Source organism: Stegodyphus dumicola, chromosome X1 (assembly GCF_044657685.1).
Source record: "Stegodyphus dumicola isolate Sdum_Otavi_A_Nest chromosome X1, ASM4465768v1".
Lineage (NCBI taxonomy): Eukaryota > Metazoa > Arthropoda > Arachnida > Araneae > Eresidae > Stegodyphus > Stegodyphus dumicola.
In genome coordinates this window covers 50,851,047-50,873,590 of record NC_140780.1, presented here as the reverse complement: position 1 = coordinate 50,873,590, position 22,544 = coordinate 50,851,047, and the positions used below count along the sequence as shown (strand labels likewise).

Sequence of the window (22,544 nt, the reverse complement as noted above, 5' to 3'; positions counted from 1 at the left end):
GCTCATCAACTTGTCTTAAAGAATTTCATATCCATATTTACACTCAAACAATTTACAATAGCTTAGCTTGTATTCTCTCCAATATTTCATTCCTCAATATCCTATGTTACCATGTGCTCGTTAATATAAGATTTAGTTTCTCCAAATTTCTGGTCATTCTTACTCCGAAAAATATAATAGTTACTTATACTGATTATAGTTAATATTTCAACAAAAATAACAGAACAGGAATAAAAAATATTCATTGAGATAACATGAGGATTATAAAACATCAAAATTCTCCATCTTAACAGCAAGAATAAAATTGTGATCCAAGATATTTCTAAGACAGCTCTTTAATACAGGTAGAAGCATTTGTTTAAAAAAGAGAAGGCCAAAACTGAAGACTTGCAATTGATTCTTAGCTCTTAAGTAAAATATTGTACTTTCAAATACAAACACGAACCTTTTAACACTGTTGGAATACAAAAAATCAAAAAGTCTCCCACAAAAACTAGGAGTTTCAGGAGTGTTCTCATGATACACGGTGAAGCAATTTGAAAAGAAATCCAAATTGACTTCAGTTCAATTTATAATGCAATATCTCAGTTATTGAACTATTTATAATGCAATTCTGATGTAAAATATATCAATACTATTGCCCAGATGGCATAGTGGTTAGGGGAGCCTGCTGTAGTACCGAAGGGCTCAGGTTCAAATCACAGAGAAGACATGGATGTTTGTACATGTATAGCGTCCATGCAGCATGGAGGCACTCTAAATATGTGCCGAGCCGAAAGTCCTCTTGTGTGATTTAGTGGAAGGGGAGAGGGGTGGGAGACCCCTGGACCACCCCCTGAGTTGCCAACGACAAGCGTAAAACTTGCACTCCCTGCCACGAGGAATTTCATGGGCTTGGGCTGACTAAGATCAGACACGTGAGCATTAGCAACAACACAACAAAGCACACTAAGGCTATCTGCCTAAAGGGCGGGATGCTTCCGTGGAGGACTTTCAAAGGAAAACTGGGTCTTACAATGGGGAAAACAACGAAAGCAGTTATTCAGCCAGCCTGTTCGAACCTCGGATCGAACTACCAGAGTTCAGCGACTTTACCGCTCAGTGCTGGTAAGCCTGTTTTATGTGGAAACTGATCTTTGTAGAACATGTGAAGAACTCATAACTGCAGCGAAAAAACATATTACACTTCTGTGGAAAGATTTTGATACATAGCAAAACTGTTTCTGGTGAGTATTAAATATAATTGAAATTTTCACATATTTACAATAGATTATGCCAATTTATTTTCATTAAGGGCTGTAATATCGTTCAGTCTTTGTTGCTAATCTGCTTTCAGCAGCCATCCAGACGGTATAGTGGTTAGGGAAGCCTGACTGCGATACTGAAGGGCCTGGGTTCGAATCTCGGAGAAGGCATGGTTGTAATTGTCCGTCCCTTCATAGGAGGCAATGGTGGCCTACCTATTAGGTGCCTCCATAATAAAGAGATCACTACATCTGGGCTTGTATACATTAATGGACTTTGTTACACTGTAACTGTTTACAATCTGCCATTGGGAAAAAAAAAAGTTAGAAACACTTTGCTTCTTTGCATACCACCTATTTTTCTTTTGCACACCACTGGTTGAGAATCGCTATCTTATCTAAATATCAGTGGAACACAAAGAAAGAAGGATGAACATCAGGTTCTCCTAAAGAATAATGGCATCCATATTGCCTGCCTTCAAGAGTATAAGGTAAATAGAAATCTTCAGTTCAACATTAAGAACTATACTATCCTACGAAAAGATAGAACTGACAGAATGGGAGAAGGACTTGCTTAAACAACGTTGTCAAATAGAGTGATCAAAATTGATCAGGTGGAAAGAAATTCAGGCCATGTGAAAATCCTCCTCCCAGGACATCCATTCAACCTGATTAGCGTATATCGCTCACACAACACAAGTATCGACAAGGAAGCCCTCTCTGCAATATACCTCACTTCCAATCTCATTTCATTGTTATGCTGGGTGATTTTTAATGCTTAAATTCCAACTCGGGGCTCGCATTCTCTAGATGAGAAGGGAAAGCAGTTGGAGAGTCTATTGACAGACCTAAATTTGGCTACCCTAAATAATGGAGAAAACACTTATCTTTCAAGAACAACAATTACATAGTCGGCTCTTGAACTCACTGTAGTGAGTTACCATGTTTTTAATGCCTGTATATGGAAGATCATTAATAATGCAATGAACAATCATCAACCAATTGTAACAAAGCTCAATTTTAATTCTGAAATCCCTGCCCAAGAAAAACCATCTTGGAATTACAGAAAGGCAGACTGAGCACGTTTCCACCAATATCTCAACAGCCTCTGCCACAGTACTGATTTCCCAGTCAAAACACTTGGAAAACAGTTGGAGAGATTCACACATAACTTCAACACTGCAGCAAAGTGATTCATTCCAAGAGGAAAAAGAAACAAAATTGGATTCCTTATTGAAAGGACTAGAATATAGACTCATTTTTTAACAGAGAAACCTGTTGAATGATCAACTTAAGGCAAACAACACAAAAGAAAACAGAAGACTGCAATCACAGGCATCAAACAGAGTGGAAACAAAAACTGTTGCCATCAAACACCAAAAATGGGCCACAATAAGCCCCTAGATCCAAGAAAAGATACTAAGTATTGGAAAACAGATCCTTCACTCCAATTGCTACCCAATCTTCAAACATCCTAGATACAGCTGGATCAATACAGGTACTCATAAAGAAGTGGCCAATGAACATGTACTGCACTTCTCTACAGTTGATAAAATTACTATCAGATGGAAGATAAGAAAATAAAAACCTCTGCCATAAAATTGCTCCTGGAGGCAAGATGGTACAGGCATGATGAACTGCTTCTCAAGAACATCACTCTAGAAGAATTAGATATAGTTATTAGACACTATTAAAGAAAATAAATCACTAAGGAAATGTCTTACTTTTGGAGAAATAGTGAAAAGCAATGCTTTTTTACCATCTCTAACACATCATGGAACATGCTTATACAGATGGTTCATCTGGTGAGATAATCACTTCTGGAGCTTCTGAAGTATTTCTGACTACCTCAGACAATAGTACTTGAAACACAAAATCAACACAAAATTGGCTCTGCAGCCATAGTCTTCACTTGTGAGCTTCTGGCAATACCAGAGGCACTTGACTTGTATAAATAGCTTCCTGTTTCTGAGCAAGTAAAAGGATTGCGACTCAAAGGCAGCTAGCTCTACAGGAAATTCTCAATATATCCTTAACCATCAGCAGAACTTAATGACATCTCAAACTCGTACTCTTGACCGAAATTCCTTTACTTTTTTCCTTGCAGATGTCATGCAGGCTGAAGAACAGCAACTCACCAAGCATGCTGAAATTTGGGAATTCCCCTTTGCTAAGCTCCTTGTAATTGTATGCTTCATAAAAGCACACCTCAGATTGGAATTGGAACTCCAGTAGCTATTCAACTGTAGCTACAAGTGTTCACTTAAAAATGTAACTAATTTACAACTGCACCACTCTTCAGCTCAGTGACTTAAAACAAAATTTTGCATAACACCAAACACAGTGATTTATTTAACTACTATATAAACAAATGTATTCTTTTCTACAAAAGAAAAAAAATGACCTAATACATTGGTATATACACATATTTAGCAAAAGTAAGCACTAGCTCTAACAAATGTATACTTTGTATGCATTTACTAAAAGGTACGTAACCAAACTTGAAATAATAGTATGAAGGATAATCTCATTTGATTTATTTCCTAAATCTGAGGATTAATTAACCCTTTTTTTTTTCAGAAAGGTGGGCACTATCTTGTCTAATTAATCAATCCTGTTCAACTGATGTTTAGCTGTATAACCTTCAATCATCCTGTATTTCATACCTAAAAGTTTAACACAGAATGGGCAAATTTTCTCTTTCATTCAATGAAAATGACACCTGCAGTACTTCATTGATTTAACTGAATAAAGTCTGTATATTTTTATTTAATGGAAATTGAAATGTTGATTCCTGTAATAATGCTTATCATTAAGGTGCAAGATCATGGCAATTAATGCACTACCCACTTTTTTTCTTTTTCTTTTTTTTTTTTTTCTTCCATAGGAACCCTCTTGCTTTTCAAGGATTTTAAATGTTTTAAAAAAGCAATTTTATAATTTTTATAGCTTTCATTATACCAATGTTTTTATTTGTAGTGTGCCTGAAAGAAAAGGATAATCTCAGATAGCCTCACAAAGTTTCGATCAAATAACTTTGAATACTTAGCTATTAATCATTATTTTTTAACACTACGTTGGATTATTAAAGTCAGCTGTTTTTCATAAATAGTGTGGAGCAATATAAGTAAAATTCCCCATTTGTCTTGTTTCAGAAAGGATACAAAAATCAAGAAAAATCTACCACCAGTTCAACAAGCTACTTAAGCTGCTTTGCAAACTGAATGAGTCAGTTTTGAAGAACCAGTTTTCAACATAGTTTGAACCTGCCCTTTTGAACACAGCTTTTGAAAGACACATTAAACATGCCCTGATTCAACAAATTCTGTTGCCAGAAGTTGCAATGGTTCATCAAATTCTGATGCTGTTTTTTTCTTTCTTACATTAGGGAAAAAGAGACTGTTGTTGCAATATTAAGCTAGATATTTCATACAAAAGGAGCAGATACATTTACAGACAACACCAGAATAAAACACACATCACAAATATAGAAAATCAACATGTATCAGGACGTATAATAAAAATTATTGGAGAAACTGAGGATGTACAGCATAAAAGATACAAAATGTAAGAAAAATAAAAAAAATTAAGAAGAGTACAATATTTTACCAACATTTTCTAAGCACTCTTTTGAAGATTTCAGAGTCAGTGAACCTTCCAGATGATGTGGTAATGTGTAATCCTCCTCTTCATTACCCTTGACTACAGTATGCTTCTTTAAGCGTTTCAAAGTGCTAAATGCCTGTTGAGTAAATGAATACATTATACTCAGCTAATATTTAGATCATGAGTAAATTCAGATTTGGAATTTCTGTCAACAATTCAGTAAGTAAACTATTTTAAAGTTTGAAAGCAAAAACACTTCAGCATCATGCACACAAAAATTCCTTTTGAATGCATGTCATACTAGTACATTGAGTAAAATAACACAAGCATATGAAAATCGAAATATAGTGACCTCAAAAACTGACAACACACTTCTGTGCATACAAAGTTTCTTATTTAATTTAATAAACTGAAAGCAGCAGATAAGAAAGAAAAATAACAAGGAATTCTGATGACTGCAAATATTTGATTGTCCAAATTTTAATTACCTATATATAAAAAGTAAATAAAAATAATATTTTGCTTGTGTTTAAGCAGAATCATGTAAAAAAATATTTTGGCAAATTTTAAAACAAAAAATTGAAAACATGCTTTAGAAAAAAATTAACTCTTAAACTTCAAGGTCATACAAAGTAAATTCTTATCAAAATTTGGAAAAGCCTACAATATCTATAAAAGCATTGTGTTTGGTTTTATTAAAAAAGAAATTAAAGAACTTAGGACAAAATCTTGTACAACAACCAGAATTTTTGTTAGAAAACTCATTTAAGACTTAAAAGCAATTCTTTTAAAAATTTTAATATAATAGGACAAATGATGTGCTTGTGCTCGAAAAATAATTGCAAGAAAGAGTGTACTAATTAAAAATAAAAGAGAAATAGGACAGAATGAAATCCATAACCCAGTAGTAAAATGGTAAATAATCAAATGGATTTTTACCATAATTTCAATAAAAATAAAAGGAAGAAGAAATGAGAACTAAGAAATGAGGATTAGTTCTTGTCAAAAGAAAAAAAAAAATTTTTTTACATTTAGATTTGTGATCTAGTTTCAAATTTATTAAATATTCTAGTTTCAGACTGAAACTAGAGCAGATTGGCTAGCTAAGAAATAATTCTAGCTAATTCTATCACATTGAATATGTTGAAGAAGTTTTGCTTGATGTTGATCCCAATCCTTATATGGAGGAAAGGTTTAAAAATCCTCTAAAATCTTGATAACACCCCCACTATAGAAAGAACAGATAGCTAAGTATGAAACGAACACTTTTTTTTTCCTATTATCATCACATGCGCTATACCTACTCACACAATTTTCTGGAAATTTTGTTTTTTAAAAGTATGAAACTTTAGTTAGAAAGTTCCTTTTTTGGCTTGACAAAGTTCCTTATTTTTTCTTTAAAATCATACTTCTTGCCATTCCATTGTTTACCTGTTAAGTATATAATGCAATAATAACCTATGAGAGACTTGTTTCTCTGGAAGATATGCTTTCAAACTCTACATACTAGCACAGCCATAAAATGTCACATTAAAATTTATGTTAGGTAAATTCAAAATCTGGAATGCTGCAAGCATGGATAATATATGCTGGAAAGCAATAGGAAATTTCATCACATCATCAAAGCAGCAAGTTTTTAGATGCTGTTATGTGGCTTTAAGATCATACAAATAATGAAGGACATAATATAACTATGAAAGTTATTAGCAGGGGATCTTCATAAAAAGTCTGCCATCCTTGGAACATGAAAACAGAGTTTAAATACCTCAAGAATTCATAAACATGCATCATCACAAAGCCATATTGAGTCGTTCTGGATTGAGAGAAGATAACTTTTAGCTTCTACATAACTAAATTTAAGAAAAATAAATTTCGTTTTTACTCACAGCTGATTAAACAGCACGAAGAGACAGAAAATCAGAGATATCTGCACTACATAATAAAATTAGGGAGTGTTGATGCTGTTAATGGAATCTGGGAGAGTTACACTACAACAAGGGCAATGTAAAGATAGCCAATGCTTATATTAACCATTTCAGTATAACCGGATTTAATTCCTAAATAATTATCATAATAGAGAGGAATGAAAAAATAAGAAAAAAACTTCTGAGCCAGCTTTCAGTCAAACATGGAGAGGATACAGTTACAACTGACTTACCATTTTCTATACTTATGCATTTGGTAAGAAAGATGTACAATTCATGAAAATCATAAAAGAAAAGGAATTCAGACACAGCTTATTCCAGCATTAAGAGAATAGTTCTCATAAAAGAAAAGAAATGTGCACCTCGAATGAAAAATAAAAAAGTGCAATTAATAAAATACAATTGCAAAATGTGGATAAAATATCTGTCTTCAATGTTATGAAATATCAGTTAAATATGCTTTTCATATGCCTAAATATAACATTTCCTTAAAATGATATATACCTGGATTACAGCATTTAAAGTACACTACAGCATATTTTAACTCTTAATTTTTTAAAGCAAATCTTGTTATTTTATATCAGAACTTCAGTTTTAATTATAAATTGTAACATTATATATGAATAATTAATACTTAGTTTTAACTTCAAAATTCTACACTTATTTGTATTAAAATAATACACTTAAATTGTAAGGAAATAATCTTATTAGCATTTCCTATCAATGCTTTATTTTTTTAGTGTCCTATTCTAGCAATTTAACAAATGAAAAATGGATTGATATCTCAGAGGTACACTGTGTCAAACTGTGTTGGACTCTCTTACAAAGTGAAGGGATATGCAAGACTCCTCTGTACTTCAGAAAGTATTTGCAAAGATGCACTCTCACTTCATCATGCCAAGCATCATAAAAATACATTGTTTTTTTTGTCTTTTGCTATGCTTAATTTCTGTCTAAGATCTTACCATTTCTCTACATCCAAACTAATTACTTCAAAATTATCTTCACTACTCTTTGTTTCACCATATTAAAATATCCCGTAGGACTGCAGGACATTTCTATTCATTCAGATGTTAATGTTGCTAGAACACCGCTTATGAATAATCAAAAGTTACTCCTAAATTTACCTACTCAACACTCGAACAATTCTGAACCCTCTATTCTTATATGGCATTTGAATCACTTTCGTTTTCACTTCTACTTTCTGCTGTTCCAATTTCATATATCACTCGCTTTAAAATCTTTTTCAACATTCTCACTTATTTCACCATATTTGAACGTCGCATTTATACCATGCATTTTGACACCAGACACTAATATTTTCTTCATCATTATTAATTTTAAGCATTTTTATAGGCTATATGCAACACACATTTACATCTCCGAGATGAAAAATAAAAAGATAGCCATTTTAATATTTTTTAACACTCTGAGCAGTATGAGTTTTTGGATCTTTTCATGAAGACCAGTACTGAAATCACATTTAGTAGCTAAATTAATATAACTACATACTTCAGTCTCTGTTTTCATAAACTTCTATTCATTAAGATGATATTTACATCATTAAAGAAAGTAAGAAAATAAAATATTTTAAATTACAAAGTAATATATCCCAAAAGACAAAAACATCTCATGACCAGATAAAGAAAGGGAGGTCATGCCACTCAGTTAAAAACAGTTATTCACCTTCTCTGTTGTTAGAGTGCAAGTCAAGTGGTGACTGAAAGTTACCTCTCAAGTGGAAAATGCTAAATACTTTTAAAACTGTATTGTTCCGTTTATCACCAATAATTCGTTTCAGACAGAACTTCTGTCTGCTGAACAATAACATCTACAGATGCTGCCAATAATTAGTTTAGATCAGAAAGCTATTGATTAAGTAAAAGAAGAATACTCAATATTTTGGTCATCTTCTTACTTCCAAGGGTTAAGAGTATGTTTAAATACAGAAGTACTGTACTAATAATAATAGGAAGAAAAAAAAAAGATGACACATTTATTTGTTCCAGATGCAAGTTCAATGCAGCCAAACACACCCCAAGAGTCTGAAAATCTTAAAAAACATGGAAATTTGGATAGATGTAGTACAATGATTCGATGCTAATTCATATTAAAAACAGTATTTGCAGTTGCAACATTAATTGATTCAATCCTAAAATCATTGACTAAAATTATAATTTTTCCCATTCTCTTCCTAACACTTTCTTATCTAGTCCTCAGGTTTTCTATGAATGGACAGTCTTCTCTTCATAACTTTAAATGATTTCTCAGAATAATGTATGACAAAACATACCCTGCCTTCTTCAGATTCTTATGATTCTAGACAGAAGATTCTCGCAAAATAATGTTTTCTTTCACAATTAATAATTATAAAATAATAAAAAAGAAATTTTTAAACAAATCAAAGTATATCAAGGAGGTAATATGCATTTTACTTTTTGTTACAGCATATTATTAATCATTTGAAGGTTACCCAAATCAACAATCAATGCTTAGTACAATTTAAAACACAATTTTTATTCCAGTGGGTTTCTAAAATGCCATACTTTTCAGTAAAAATGCATGGTATTAGATAATAAATCTTATTGCTGCTCTTCTTATAATTTTATCAGCAATTTAACTGCCTTAGATTGAATTTTTTAACAAATGCTACTCACACTGTGAAGTAATTAAAAGGATAAATAATATAAAAAATAAATTGATATAAAATACAATATTAAACTTTATGAAACATCAAAAAAATTATAGCATCATTATGTTTTCAAAGCAGCAGGCTTGAAAAATTTGCTATGCCCTTGTTGAGACTTGAATTCCAGACCTTCCACCTGCTAGCCGGACATGCTTCCAATTACACTACAACAATATGCAGTAAACACCGAGAAAATATCTTACATTCTCCTCCAGTTAAAGGGTAAATGCAGAGCACAGGACCCAATCACCAAACCCTGGTGGTGGTGAGTTTCCATCCACCAACTTTTTTTAATTTAGACACCACTAGCAGTCTTTTGGAATTTTTCAGACTCAGGAAAAGTGAAAAATATGCAAAACCTCTGCCAGGACTTAAACTACAGACCTTCCCATTGATAAGTGGACGTGCTTCCAATTACACCACAAAGGCATGCAGTAATACCATACATACCTTGCATATACAAGGAGAAAATATCACATATTTACCTACAGAACTCGCACCCCTTCCCCTCTCCTCAACGTATTTCTTCAAACTGAATTTTTAAGAAACATTGGACACAATGCTGTTAAATATTTTCAATACTAATACTGAAAAAATTCACTTCTAGTGATATCAGATTAATGATGACCAGATGAATATCATTTATCCTTGAATTAAGGCACGTTTTCAGTTGCATACTGATTCACTTCAAAATAGATATGATTTAGAAATTTATCATAAAAAAGCTAAAATATTATAAGAATATGTTTGTCACATTTATATTCATTTCATTTGTACTAAAACTGAATCAGTTTTAATTGGTAAACTTCTATAATTTTACATCACTTTTTTTTTTTTTTTTTTTTCACTTTTAAATCAACATCCCCACTTAATTCATTTTCTGAACTAATAGAGCCAGCTAATATCCAGATTTTCATCAACTGAAAACTTCAGTCGCAATGAATGCCCTCCTTATGAACCTACATGCTCTATTTCATTATTTAAATGATGTTTAATTCCCATTTTTCTCTTTGGCATGGTTTAAGCAAATAAATTTCTGTCAGAACACAGAATGAATGAAGTGTCTGGTGTGCAAATGTAGGAAAATAACACTTCTCTGACTCCAATGGAACCAATATTTTATTCCTTACGAAGTTATAGATTCTTATTCATAAGATTTATTTACATTTTACATGCACGTAGAATCGCGTGATGGAAACCCGAAGTTTGTTTTCTTCATTCTTTGCGGAGACTAGAAGGTATTGCCATTCCGCTTTAACTAAATTTAATTAGAAACTTAACGGAATTGAAGCGACACTACACACCCCCTTCCTAGTGACAGCGATTATGGAAGATAATCTTTAAAGTGACTGGGGAACTTCACATGTCTGCCGGTTCTAGTAGTCTTGGTTTCATGATGAGTTTCTGAATTTTCTTCAGTGTTCTTGAGTGCAGGTGTTTCCCCAAGTTCCGCTTTCTTGGAATGGGAGTTTTGGAAAGAAATATCAGAATCTTGCACTAGGAAACATGGCTTCAGTCTGTCTATTGAAACTCTTTTAACTTTCCCTTGGATTTCAATGTCGAAGTACTTATCCTTTCTTGCTCTTACAGGATACGGTCCAAGATAGACAGGCTGTAGCGACGAATTATTAATGTTGTTGTATAGGAATACGTGAGAACAGTTGGAAAGATGTTTAGAAACAAAGACTGTTCTATTTCCATGGGTGGTGGTAGAACTTGGCTTCATAGCTCTTATTATTTTCTGAAGGTTTTGAGAAAATTCAGACTGTTTCATATGAGGTACTGTTGAAAAGAATTCACCAGGTAATGCTAAAGAGGTTCCGTATACAAGTTCTGCGGATGAGTAACCTAAGTCTTCCTTGATGGCAGATCTTATGCCTAAAAGGACGAAAGGCAATGCTTCCAGCCATAATTTTGATTCGAGTAGATGACATTTGAGACTTGCTTTTAAAGTTCAGTGTTGTCTTTCAATCAGGCCATTTGCCTGTGTCTGGTACGCAGTTGTAGTGTTTGTATGAAAACCAAGATATTTTCCTAAAGCTTGAAAAAGTTGGCTATCAAATTGCCGACCTTGGTCAGATGTTATGCGATTCGGAATTCCAAAGCGTGAAAACCAAGTATAAATCAAAGCTTTAGCAATAGATTCTGCTGATTGATCTTCTAACAGTACCGCTTCGATCCATCGTGTATAACGATCGATGATGGTTAGAAGATATTTGAATCCTTTGCAAGGAGGTAGCGGACCCACCAGATCTATGTTTAAATGCTGGAATCTGTGTGGAGGTACTTTGAATTCTCCCAAAGATGACTGTGTATGTCTGTGAACTTTAGATCTTTGGCAAGATAAACATGCTCTAGTCCATAGTTGGCAGTCTTTATTCATATTGGGCCATATGAAACGTCGTGTTATCAATTTTATCATAGATCTTATTCCAGGATGAGATAAATTATGAATTGAAGAAAATATTTTCTACCGAAACTTTGCAGGGATGTATGGTCGATTATAATTTGTAGAAGTATCACAGTAAATTTTCTTGTCGCTGTCCGGTATAGGGATCTGCAGGATTTTTAAGTTTGGGTTGTTTTTTAGTATCTCCAAGTCGTCATCTTCTTGACAGTCTACTATAGTTTGTAAGTCTATTGCAGATGGTACAGAAATAGTGTCTATGCGAGAGAGAGTGTCAGCGACAGTATTTTCATGCCCTTGTATGAATCGGATATCGGTTGAGAACTGGCCAATATATGACAGTTGTCTAGCTTGTCGTGGCGAAGCTTTTTACAAATTTTGTTGGAAGGCAAATATTAGTGGTTTGTGATCCGTGTATATTGCAAAAATTCGTCCTTCTAAGATGTATTTGAAATGTTTTACTGCTGTATAGATGGTGTTCTTGCCGAAGATAGCTCGAACTTATTTAATGATACTTAACTTCAGTAAGTGGACTGTAATATTAACAATAACAATTTTATTTTAACAAAAACAACATTATTGAATACTAGCACACGCATGTGCTTATAGTTACCTATGTAACTTAGCTAAAGAGCGAGCAACCATATGCTCTTACATCAAGTCAGAAATCATTCATACTAATAAAGCAAAAACGAAATAACTTTAGGGTTACACTAAAGCCAAACTGCTTGGCGTAAAACAATGCTGCCAAGCAATACTCTTTCAGACACCGAACATCCCGCCCGGCGTTGAAATATTAATTTCAAGACAATAAGTAAAATTCAAAAAAGTAATAAATGTTCATACAATACAAAATGATACAATGTAAATTAATGCACAAATTATAATACAAGTAATTACACTGTAAAAAGAACAAATATGATGGATTACAATTCAAACCTTCAAATAAACATAAAAATTCGTACATTATTTCTCAATTGGCAGTACAGCAATTTTAGTAACTGCTCGTTTATAAATACCATTTTTGGTTTTGACAGAGACAACTCGCACAAGGTTGTCCTTCCCATAAAACACATCTACAATTCTCCCTAACAACCATTTACAGGTAGGAAGATTTTCTTCCTTGATCACTGCCATATCCCCTATTTTAATATTTTGTTTAGCAATCATCCATTTATTTCTTTGAATCAAAGTGCTCAAGTAATTATTAGTCCAGTTCTTCCATATATTTTGTACCATTTTTGTAGTTTTTTGCCATAAACTAAGTCTGTTATTATCTACTTCTGTTAAATTGGGTTCAATTATTGAATTGATTGGTCGACCTATAAGGAAATGACCAGGGGTCAAAACATTTAAATCATCAATATTAGAAGTTAACGGTGTAAGAGGGCGAGAATTTAAGATTCCCTCTACTTGAACTGTTACTGTCAAAAATTCTTCGTAGGTTAATACTGAATTTCCTACTGTTCGTTTAAAATGAAATTTAAAGGATTTTACTCCTGCTTCAGATAGACCATTAAAATTTGGTGCTCTTGGGGGTATAAACTTCCATTGTATACCTTCCTCGGCTAGAAAATTAGCTAAAGTTCCATTCTGCTTTAGAAAAATACTCATTAATTTTTTTATTTCTGTATTTGCACTAACAAAGTTTTTTGCATTGTCACTAAATATTTTTTTTGGTTTACCTCGTCGGGCAAAGAACCTCTTCAGACAAGCAATGAATGCTTCTGTGGTTAAGTCATTGACAATCTCTAGATGAATTGCTTTTGTCACCATACAAACAAAAATACAAACATATATCTTATGATAGTTACCCTTGCGTTGCCCTTTGTACTTTATCAAAAATGGGCCGCAGTAATCAATAGCACAACAATTAAATGTAAAGTTAATATTAATTCTCTCTTTAGGTAATTCTCCCATTAGTTGTTGAGAAATTATTGGTTTTGCCTTAAAGCAAATTATGCAGCTTTGGACTATCTTTCTAGCTATATTCCTGCCATTAATGGGCCAATAAATTTGTCTAATAGAATTTAATAGTGATTGTGGACCATTATGAAAATCCTTTTCATGAAAATAAATAAATATAAGTTCAGTTAACTTATTCTTGGCAGGCAAAATAATGGGATGTCTTTGACTATAACTTAAATTAGAATTCTTTATCCTACCACCTACCCTTAACAGACCTTTTTCATCTAAGAAGGGATCAAAATATTTTAACTTACTCTTTGATGTTATCTGTAGACCTTTCTGCAACAAAGAAATTTCTTCTGCAAAATACCTACCTTGGACATATTTAAGGAGTGTATTCCTTGACAGCTCCATTTCATCTATACTAATACTACCTGTTCGTTTCTCACTTGTGTTCCTACAGTTGTAGATAAATCTGAAAAGTAAACTAAGAATTCGTATTAGTTTCAAGAAATCATTAGTTATTTTTAGGAAGTCATCAAAGAATGAATCAGTTTTTAAAGTCAACAAGGAAGTCGTAACTGGTTTCAGTTCTGAAGAATAAAGCTCATCACTAAGTCCATTTTTATCTTGAAAATTGTCCTTGTTTAAAAAATCAGGACCTTTCCACCACAGCTTGTTAGATCCAAGAGTTGTAGCATCTGATCCTCTGGAAATGATGTCGGCTGGGTTCATTTCTGAAGACACATGTCCCCACTGATAGTTAGAAGTAAGTTGTTGAATTTGTGAGACTCTATTACTCACAAAGGTTTTCAAAAGATGCGGTGATGTATTGATCCAGGCTAAAGCAATGCTTGAATCTGACCAGAGCTTAACGTCATCAATTTTGAGTTTCAAAGCTTCTAAAACCTTTTGCATAAGTTTGGACAGGAGTAGACATGCTGATAGTTCTAATCTAGGAATAGTCATAGTCTTGATTGGCGCTACACGAGATTTGCTACAAAGAAGTTTACTACAATATTCACCAGGGCTTGTAATGCTTTGAAGATATATCACTGCCCCAAATGCCTTCTCGAAGGCATCCGCAAATTCCTGTAAAATGAGCACTGAAAAGGTCTCTTTTAAAATGAAACGAGGTACTTGTATATTTTCTATACTCTGAAGAGTTTTAATAAGCACATTCCATTCATTGGCAAGATGTGGTGGTAACTGTTCCGCCCAGTCTAGCTTAAGCAACCAAAGTGCTTGCATGAATATCTTTGCCTTGCTAATAATAGGACCGAGTAGGCCTAAAGGATCATATAATCTCGCTATTTGAGATAAAACATCTCTCTTCGTAACATCAGGATTTTCATTAACAGTAACTTTATATTGCAATCCTTCTTATTATTCCACAACATACCTAACGTCTTCACAGTTGTATTACTATTACGATCAAATGAAAAATTCTGTAAATCAGAGTTCTGAGAATCAAAACTAGTACACCACTTGTGTAGCTTCATTCCTCCTCTTTGGAGCAATTCTGTCAAATCTTTCTGGAGCTGAATGCATTCCTTCAAATTCGAAGATCCAGTAAGACAGTCGTCTACATAGAAATCTTCCAAGACCACTTTCGATGCTACAGGAAAATCCTTTTCTTCATCCTTCGCTAACTGTTGAAGAGTCCTTTGTGCCAAATATGGAGCGCATGCTGTGCCATAAGTTACCATTTTGAGTCTGTATAGTTCTATAGGCTTATCTTCATCTTCCTTCCAAAGTATTTTCTGATATTTGGTCTGCGATGGTAATATTTCAATTTGTCGAAACATCTTCTCAATATCGGCAGTAAATGCATAAATATGCTTTCTAAATCGTATCATGATGGAAAAAAGTTCCTCTTGAATCATTCCACCTTTACATAATATGTCGTTCAATGAACAACCGTTAGTAGTTTTGGCACTCGCGTCGAACACAACGCGTAACTTTGTTGTTTTACTATCAGGTTTCAGCACGCCATGATGAGGAAGAAAATATCCTCCTTCAGTTTCAGAATAGTCTTCCATCCTCTCCATATGATTTAATGATTCATATTCCCTTAAAAATGAAACATAAAGTTCTTTCATTACAGAATCACTCGACAAACGTTTCCACAACTGATTCAGTCTTTTTTCAGCGATTTCCTTTGAATCCCCTAATTGTATGTTTTCACCAATATCTGGCTTGAACGGCATTTTAACCACATATCTTCCATCCGTATGCCGGTAAAATGAGTTTTTAAAAAGTTCGTTGCAATAATTTAATTCAGAATTAACTGTAGATTTAGTTTCATTTACTTCTTCAACTTCCCAGAATGACTTTACTAAGTTATTTAACGAATTAATCTCTGTTGACAAAAAACAATAATTTAAGTCATAATTTTTTACATTTGGAATTCTAATGCTTCCAGAAACTAAAAAGCCGAAGCAGCTGTTTTGAAGAAGTAACTCATTATCTTTTAAACGTATTTTATCTGTTTTTAAAAATTCAAAAAATAATTCCGCACCTAATAATAAATCTACCTTTTTTGCCTTGAAAAATTCATCATCAGCTAACTTTATTCCTTTCGGAATATTTAATTTCGAAATATCAATAGATTTCGATGGTGTCATGTCAGTTATTTTGGGAACAACTAATAACTCTATTTCCCATTCATTTTCCTTTTCTAAGTTTGATAAACGCGTCATTATTTGCGATTTAACATTCAAAGTAGTGTTGCCTATTCCACTAACTGGAATAAATGCTCGTTCTTTTTTTATTCCTAATGAGTTCATAACACCTACAGTACAAAAATTACAAGTCGAAGCTGAATCAAGCACGGCTCTAAAAGGAATTCGTTCATCGTAAACATCGCGAGGATAAACAATTGCTGTATTTATTAACACAAATTTAGATTTATTTGCAGCTGCCATCAAAGTTGTGTGGGGGGGAGAGGGGCAGTCCTCTTTCCCATTCACTGACGAAAGGTTCAAGGTCAATTCATTTTCTTTCGATGATTCATTTTGTTTTTCGTCAATTTTATGTAACAGCGAATGATGTGTGTCTTTCTTACAGAAATAACAGCTAAATTTAGCCTTACACTGCGATAATACGTGTGATGGAGAAAGGCATTTAATGCATAATTTATATTCTTTAACAAAATCATACCGCTCAGAAACAGAAATACTCTTAAATTTCGAATAATGATAAATTGGGTGTGGTTCTTTACACATAATACACTTTCAAAAAGGGTTTGTTTTAGTTACCAAGGATTTTGAATTTCTAGAGCGACTTAATTGATTTGATACTTTAGTAGCATAGCTCTGCTTAGGAAAACTAACTTTGTTTATTTCTTCAAGAACGCGAATTCTTTCTTCGAGAAATTCTAAAAATTCATCAAGTTTGGGAATTTCATTTGATTTTACGTTTAGTTCAAATGCTTTTCTAGATTCTCTATCTAATTTATGCAATAAAATATTTAATATCAAAACATCAGATAAATTATTTCTATCAAATTCTAATACACTTAAAGATCTCAAACATCTTTTAACATTATCTACCAGTGATCTCAACTGAGAAGGTGAGTCATTTATTTTTTCAAATTTCAACAAATTATTGATAAAGGCATCAACTACTGCTCTTTTGTTTTCATATCTGCTTTCAAGTGCAGAAAATAGCGACTCAAATGTATCCTGACATGATTCTAACATTTTTGCTTCACCTTTAAGTGATGCTTTCAAATAAAACAGTTTCTCAGTATCATTTAAATTATTATTATTACCAATCATAGACATAAATTGCACTTTAAAATTTTTAAAATCTTCATATTTACCATAAAATTGAGGAAGAGGTAAATCAGGCAGTTTAAAATTTGATTTAGAAACAGTTTTGATTTCAAATTTATCTTTATTATTTGTTTCACAATTAGAAAGAAAAATTCTAAATCTTACTTCGAACTCTTCGATGCTTTCTTCCAATTCTTGTGTAATGCTTAGATTATCTTTCAAGTCAATTTCCTCTGGCAAATTGGTATATTCCACTATGAGTTGTTTAACCCGAGATTTTAATTCCAACAAAGAATCCAATTTAGTCTTCATAATAACATCATGGTTGAGTTTATTCTCCTCCATTTTATACTCATCAAGGAATTTTATCAAAGCTCCGAGTTTCGTTTTCACTACGCCGCGTTGGCTATTCAATGAAACAATATTAGTAGCCATTTTCTTCTCCGGCTAACGTGAGACCAAACTGTTCTTGCCGAAGATAGCTCGAACTTATTTAATGATACTTAACTTCAGTAAGTGGACTGTAATATTAACAATAACAATTTTATTTTAACAAAAACAACATTATTGAATACTAGCACACGCATGTGCTTATAGTTACCTATGTAACTTAGCTAAAGAGCGAGCAACCATATGCTCTTACATCAAGTCAGAAATCATTCATACTAATAAAGCAAAAACGAAATAACTTTAGGGTTACACTAAAGCCAAACTCTGCTTGGCGTAAAATAATGCTGCCAAGCAATACTCTTTCAGACACCGAACAGATGGCTAAGAGTTCTCTGTGGTAGGCACTATATTTTTGTTGTGCTGATGTCAAATTTCGGGAAAAGAAACTCAAGGGTTGTTTTTCATTATTCACAATCTGATGTAAAACGGCTCCAATGGCAGTATTGGAAGCATCAGTTGTTAGCGATATTTCAGCCTTTTTGGATGGGTGAGTTAAGTTTGTGGCATGAATAAGTGCATCTTCTAAGATCTGGAAGGCGTTTCTTGTTTCTGCCGTCCAGGTTATTTCTTTTCTGCAGTTCTTTTTAATACCACTGAGCAATGTTGTTAAAGGTTGTTGCAATTTCACACAATTTGGTACGAATCTGTGATAAAAATTCACCATACCTAAAAATCGTCTTAAACTAGTAAATGACTTTGGTTCTGGGAAATTTTTGATGGCATCAACTTTCGTTGAAAGAGGTTTAAGTCCTTCAGCTGACACTTCGTATCCCAGGCATGCAAGTTTTGTTTAACCAAATTTACACTTTGCCGCATTAATACACAGGCCATATTCGTTTAGTCTCTCCAGGACTGCTCGTAGATGTTTTCGGTGAGTGTCTTCATCTGGAGAGGCTATTAGAATGTCATCCAAATAGCAAAAACACGAATTCTAGTCCATTCAACACACTGTTCATGAAAACGTTGGAACGTTTGGGCCGCATTTCGTAGGCCGAACGTCATGAATGAGAACTCGAATAAGCCAAAGGGAGTGAGAATGGCCGTTTTCGGTATATCTTCTTCGCGAAATGGAATTTGTTGGTACGCTCTAATGAGCATCTATGGATGAGAAAACTCTTTTTCCAGCTAAAGTTGAACTGCAATCTGTTAAAAATGGGAGAGGGCATCTATTAGGAATCGTGACGTTGTTTAACGCTCGATAGTCTCCACAAGGTCTCCAATCACCTGATTTCTTCATAGCGAGATGTAGTGGGCTCGACCAGTTACTTTTGGATGGCCTGCATAAACCCATTTGGAGCATAAATTCAAACTCCTTTTTAGCCGCTTTAAGTTTCTCAGCTGATAGTCTCCTGGCTTTAGCGAAAACTGGTGGACCTCTGGTTTCGATATAATGTTCGATGTTATGATTTTTAACTTTATTATTAACTACATTCAGTTTTAACAAATCCAGAAAATCATTAATGATACGTTTATATGGATCATTTACAGCATTTAAAATCGGAATATTATTATTGTTATTTTGAAAACAAGGAGTTCCATTGGTTGTTAAGAATGTAGTACCATCAATCAACTTGCGATTTTTAGAATCTACCAAAAGGTTAAAATTTGCAAGAAAATCCATGCCTATTATCAGTTTGTTTACCTCCGCAATTACAAAAGGCCATGTGAATGATCGTCTGAGTCCAAGATCAAGCTTGAGTAATTTTTGGCCATATGTTTTAATTTTCGTACCATTTGCAGCAGAGTTCTAATTTTGAGATTTTTTTTATCTGCAGGTAAGGGAGTAATGACAGAAATTTCTGCCCCGGTATCTATTAAAAATTGGGTAGCCGATATTTTGTCGCTGATGAAAAGACGACTCAGCTGCACCCTTTGTCCCTCCGTCGTCAATGAGAGACGGATTTCCAGACTATTTGTCTGTGATGTTGATGAGTAGTTGCAGGGTTGTTTAAATGACTTATCACCGAATTTTTTATGATAGTAACAAATATCACTAGATCTGTTACCACTGTAACTCCTATCTCATGATTTGGATCGGTTACGACAATAGGGACGACTGTGGCGTTGCTTGTTTAAAGCAGAAACTTGTAAGCTAAGTTCACTAACCTGTTTTTGTAAACTTTCAATCACTTCCGTTTTTACCATTATGGATGATGCAGCAGCTATTTAGGGAGTAACAGGGTTTAATTCCCAAATGTTATCGGCCATTGTAGCCACTTTTGACAAATCTTCACTACTAACAGATATAATGCTACGTATATTAACGGGTAAACATTGTAGCCACAATGTTTTTAGGAAAGTATCTGTTACTTTATCGCCAGCCAAATTACACATCTCACACAGCAATTGAGATGGCTTTTTGTCCCCCAGTTCTAATTTACTCAGTAATTTTTGGGTTTTTTGAGTCTCTGAATCAGCATATAATGAAATTAGTCTATTTTTAATTGCCTCATATTTATTATCTTGTGGTGGACTTAGCAAAATATCAGATACCTGTGACAAAATATCGGGTTCAATGGAACTTATAACATAATCATATTTTGTTTGATCTGCACTAATTTTTGCATTTCTAAATTGTGCTTCTAGTTGAATAAACCATATTTTAGGATCTGGCTTCCAAAAAGGAGGAACTTTAACGCTTACCTTGGCGACAGATGCAGTTGTTGCTTTAATTTCGGTTTCGCCTTCGTCAGCCATTGTAGAATTCGATCACGCCGGGATACACCAGTGAAGTGTCTGGTGTGCAAATGTAGGAAAATAACACTTCTCTGACTCCAATGGAACCAATATTTTATTCCTTACGAAGTTATAGATTCTTATTCATAAGATTTATTTACATTTTACATCAAGTAGAATCGCGTGACAGAAACCCGAAGTTTGTTTTCTTCGTTCTTTGCGGAGACTAGAAGGTGTTGCCATTCCGCTTTAACTAAATTTAATTAGAAACTTAACGGAACTGAAGCGACACTACAATGAATAATGCCTGAATGTATCACTAAATTCTTCGCCATTCCCAGAAAATTATGCAGTGCTTAGGCTATATTCAACAACATGAACAGTTTCCCAAAATTTATACTCATCTGTAAAGTGAAGAACGTTTATTTTTTTCAAGGACAAAATCCACTGTACTGCATGTATTGGGGGGAAATTCCATTTTCTGAGTATGATTCATTCATGTTCTTTAAGGCAAAGACAGCTAATGCAAGATGAGCTCGTTCTAGCAGAGGGTTAGCAAATATTCAGATACCTGAATAAATTCTGGAAGTCCCTCCTGTACTTAATTTAAGATTATCTCACATATCCATGTTACACAAGATCAAACACCATGCATTTCCACATATATATTATAACTGAATCATAAAACTGGGCTTCCTAAATCCAGGGTCATCTAAGGACAAATTTAAAAAAAAAAAAAAAAAAAAAATGAAATTTATATAAATTGAAACCATTACAAAATGCAACAAATCACTCATCAATGTATTTAAAAACCCTGAAAATTCCTCATATTCTTCATCTAAGGCAAATAACTCCAAGTATTTTCAATGTTGAAAAGCTCATCATGTGGGACCCATTCTAAGTTGATTTCCACTTTGTTAGCAGTATCCCACAACAAATCATCCTTAGTCTCATCCACAGCATTCGAAATCTCACAATTCTGAAGGATTTGATCACTGTTTTCACTTTCACTTTTTCCCATGATTTGATTATAAAACCACATAACCACATGAAATAATGCAGCACGCACACTTCCACCTTTTGTATGTGACTTTTCACCACTTATCATCCAGGCATTCAATTGTTCACGCATGTGATTCTTAGAATGGTTTATTCAGAGAAATGTCTAAAGGTTGTAACATCAAAGTTAAACCACCGGATATAACAGAAATCTTAGTATTGCTCCGCGCTATGCGTTTTTTAGCATTCTGAATTATGTGACTGTGAAACATATCCTACACCAACAAAGTGTTATTTTGTGAACACCCGGTCATCTCTGCCGCACATTTCCCATCTACAATTTTGCATCATTCTTATCCATCCACCCCTTTCTATGAAAATATATGAAAATGCCTGGTGGGAATATTATTTTAGGAATGATTTTCCTCTTGAAAATTACCATGGGCTTTAACTTTGTTCCATCTGCCATTCATGTGAATACTATTGTAAACCTGTTTTTTTTTTGTTGTTGTTGTTGTTTGTGTGTGTGTGTGCGTGGCTTGCACTTTTGACATGAACAGGTTTTATGCCTTTTGTTTCCCCAGTTCTACTATTTATCAAGTTGACATTCACTGGTGTTTCATCTACATTTCAAATATTAGATAATGGAAAGTTGTATTTTTGCCTCATACCAATAACAAACTTCAAACCCCTGTCAAAATTTTGTGACTTTATGGTCAAAATACTGTGGTTATTTCTAGGCAATTTTTGTTTTCTGTCATATTACCAGACATTTTTCTATTCATGAAATGACTGCATCAACCTAATGTTGCTTTAAAGTCTTTGCCTTGTTCTGAATTTATCCAAGCCCACTTCAATCAA

At 33.6% G+C, this 22,544-nt stretch overlaps 1 protein-coding gene across 1 annotated transcript in view; it reads right to left on the bottom strand.

Annotated features, from left to right (window-relative positions):
• Positions 1-22,544, bottom strand: part of LOC118180908 (methyltransferase-like protein 25B) — a 102,118-nt gene that overhangs the window by 26,360 nt on the left and 53,214 nt on the right. The window contains exon 6 of the mRNA XM_035349986.2: positions 4,858-4,986. Coding sequence (XP_035205877.1) covers positions 4,858-4,986 — 129 coding nt within the window. The remainder of the gene's footprint in view (positions 1-4,857; positions 4,987-22,544) is intronic.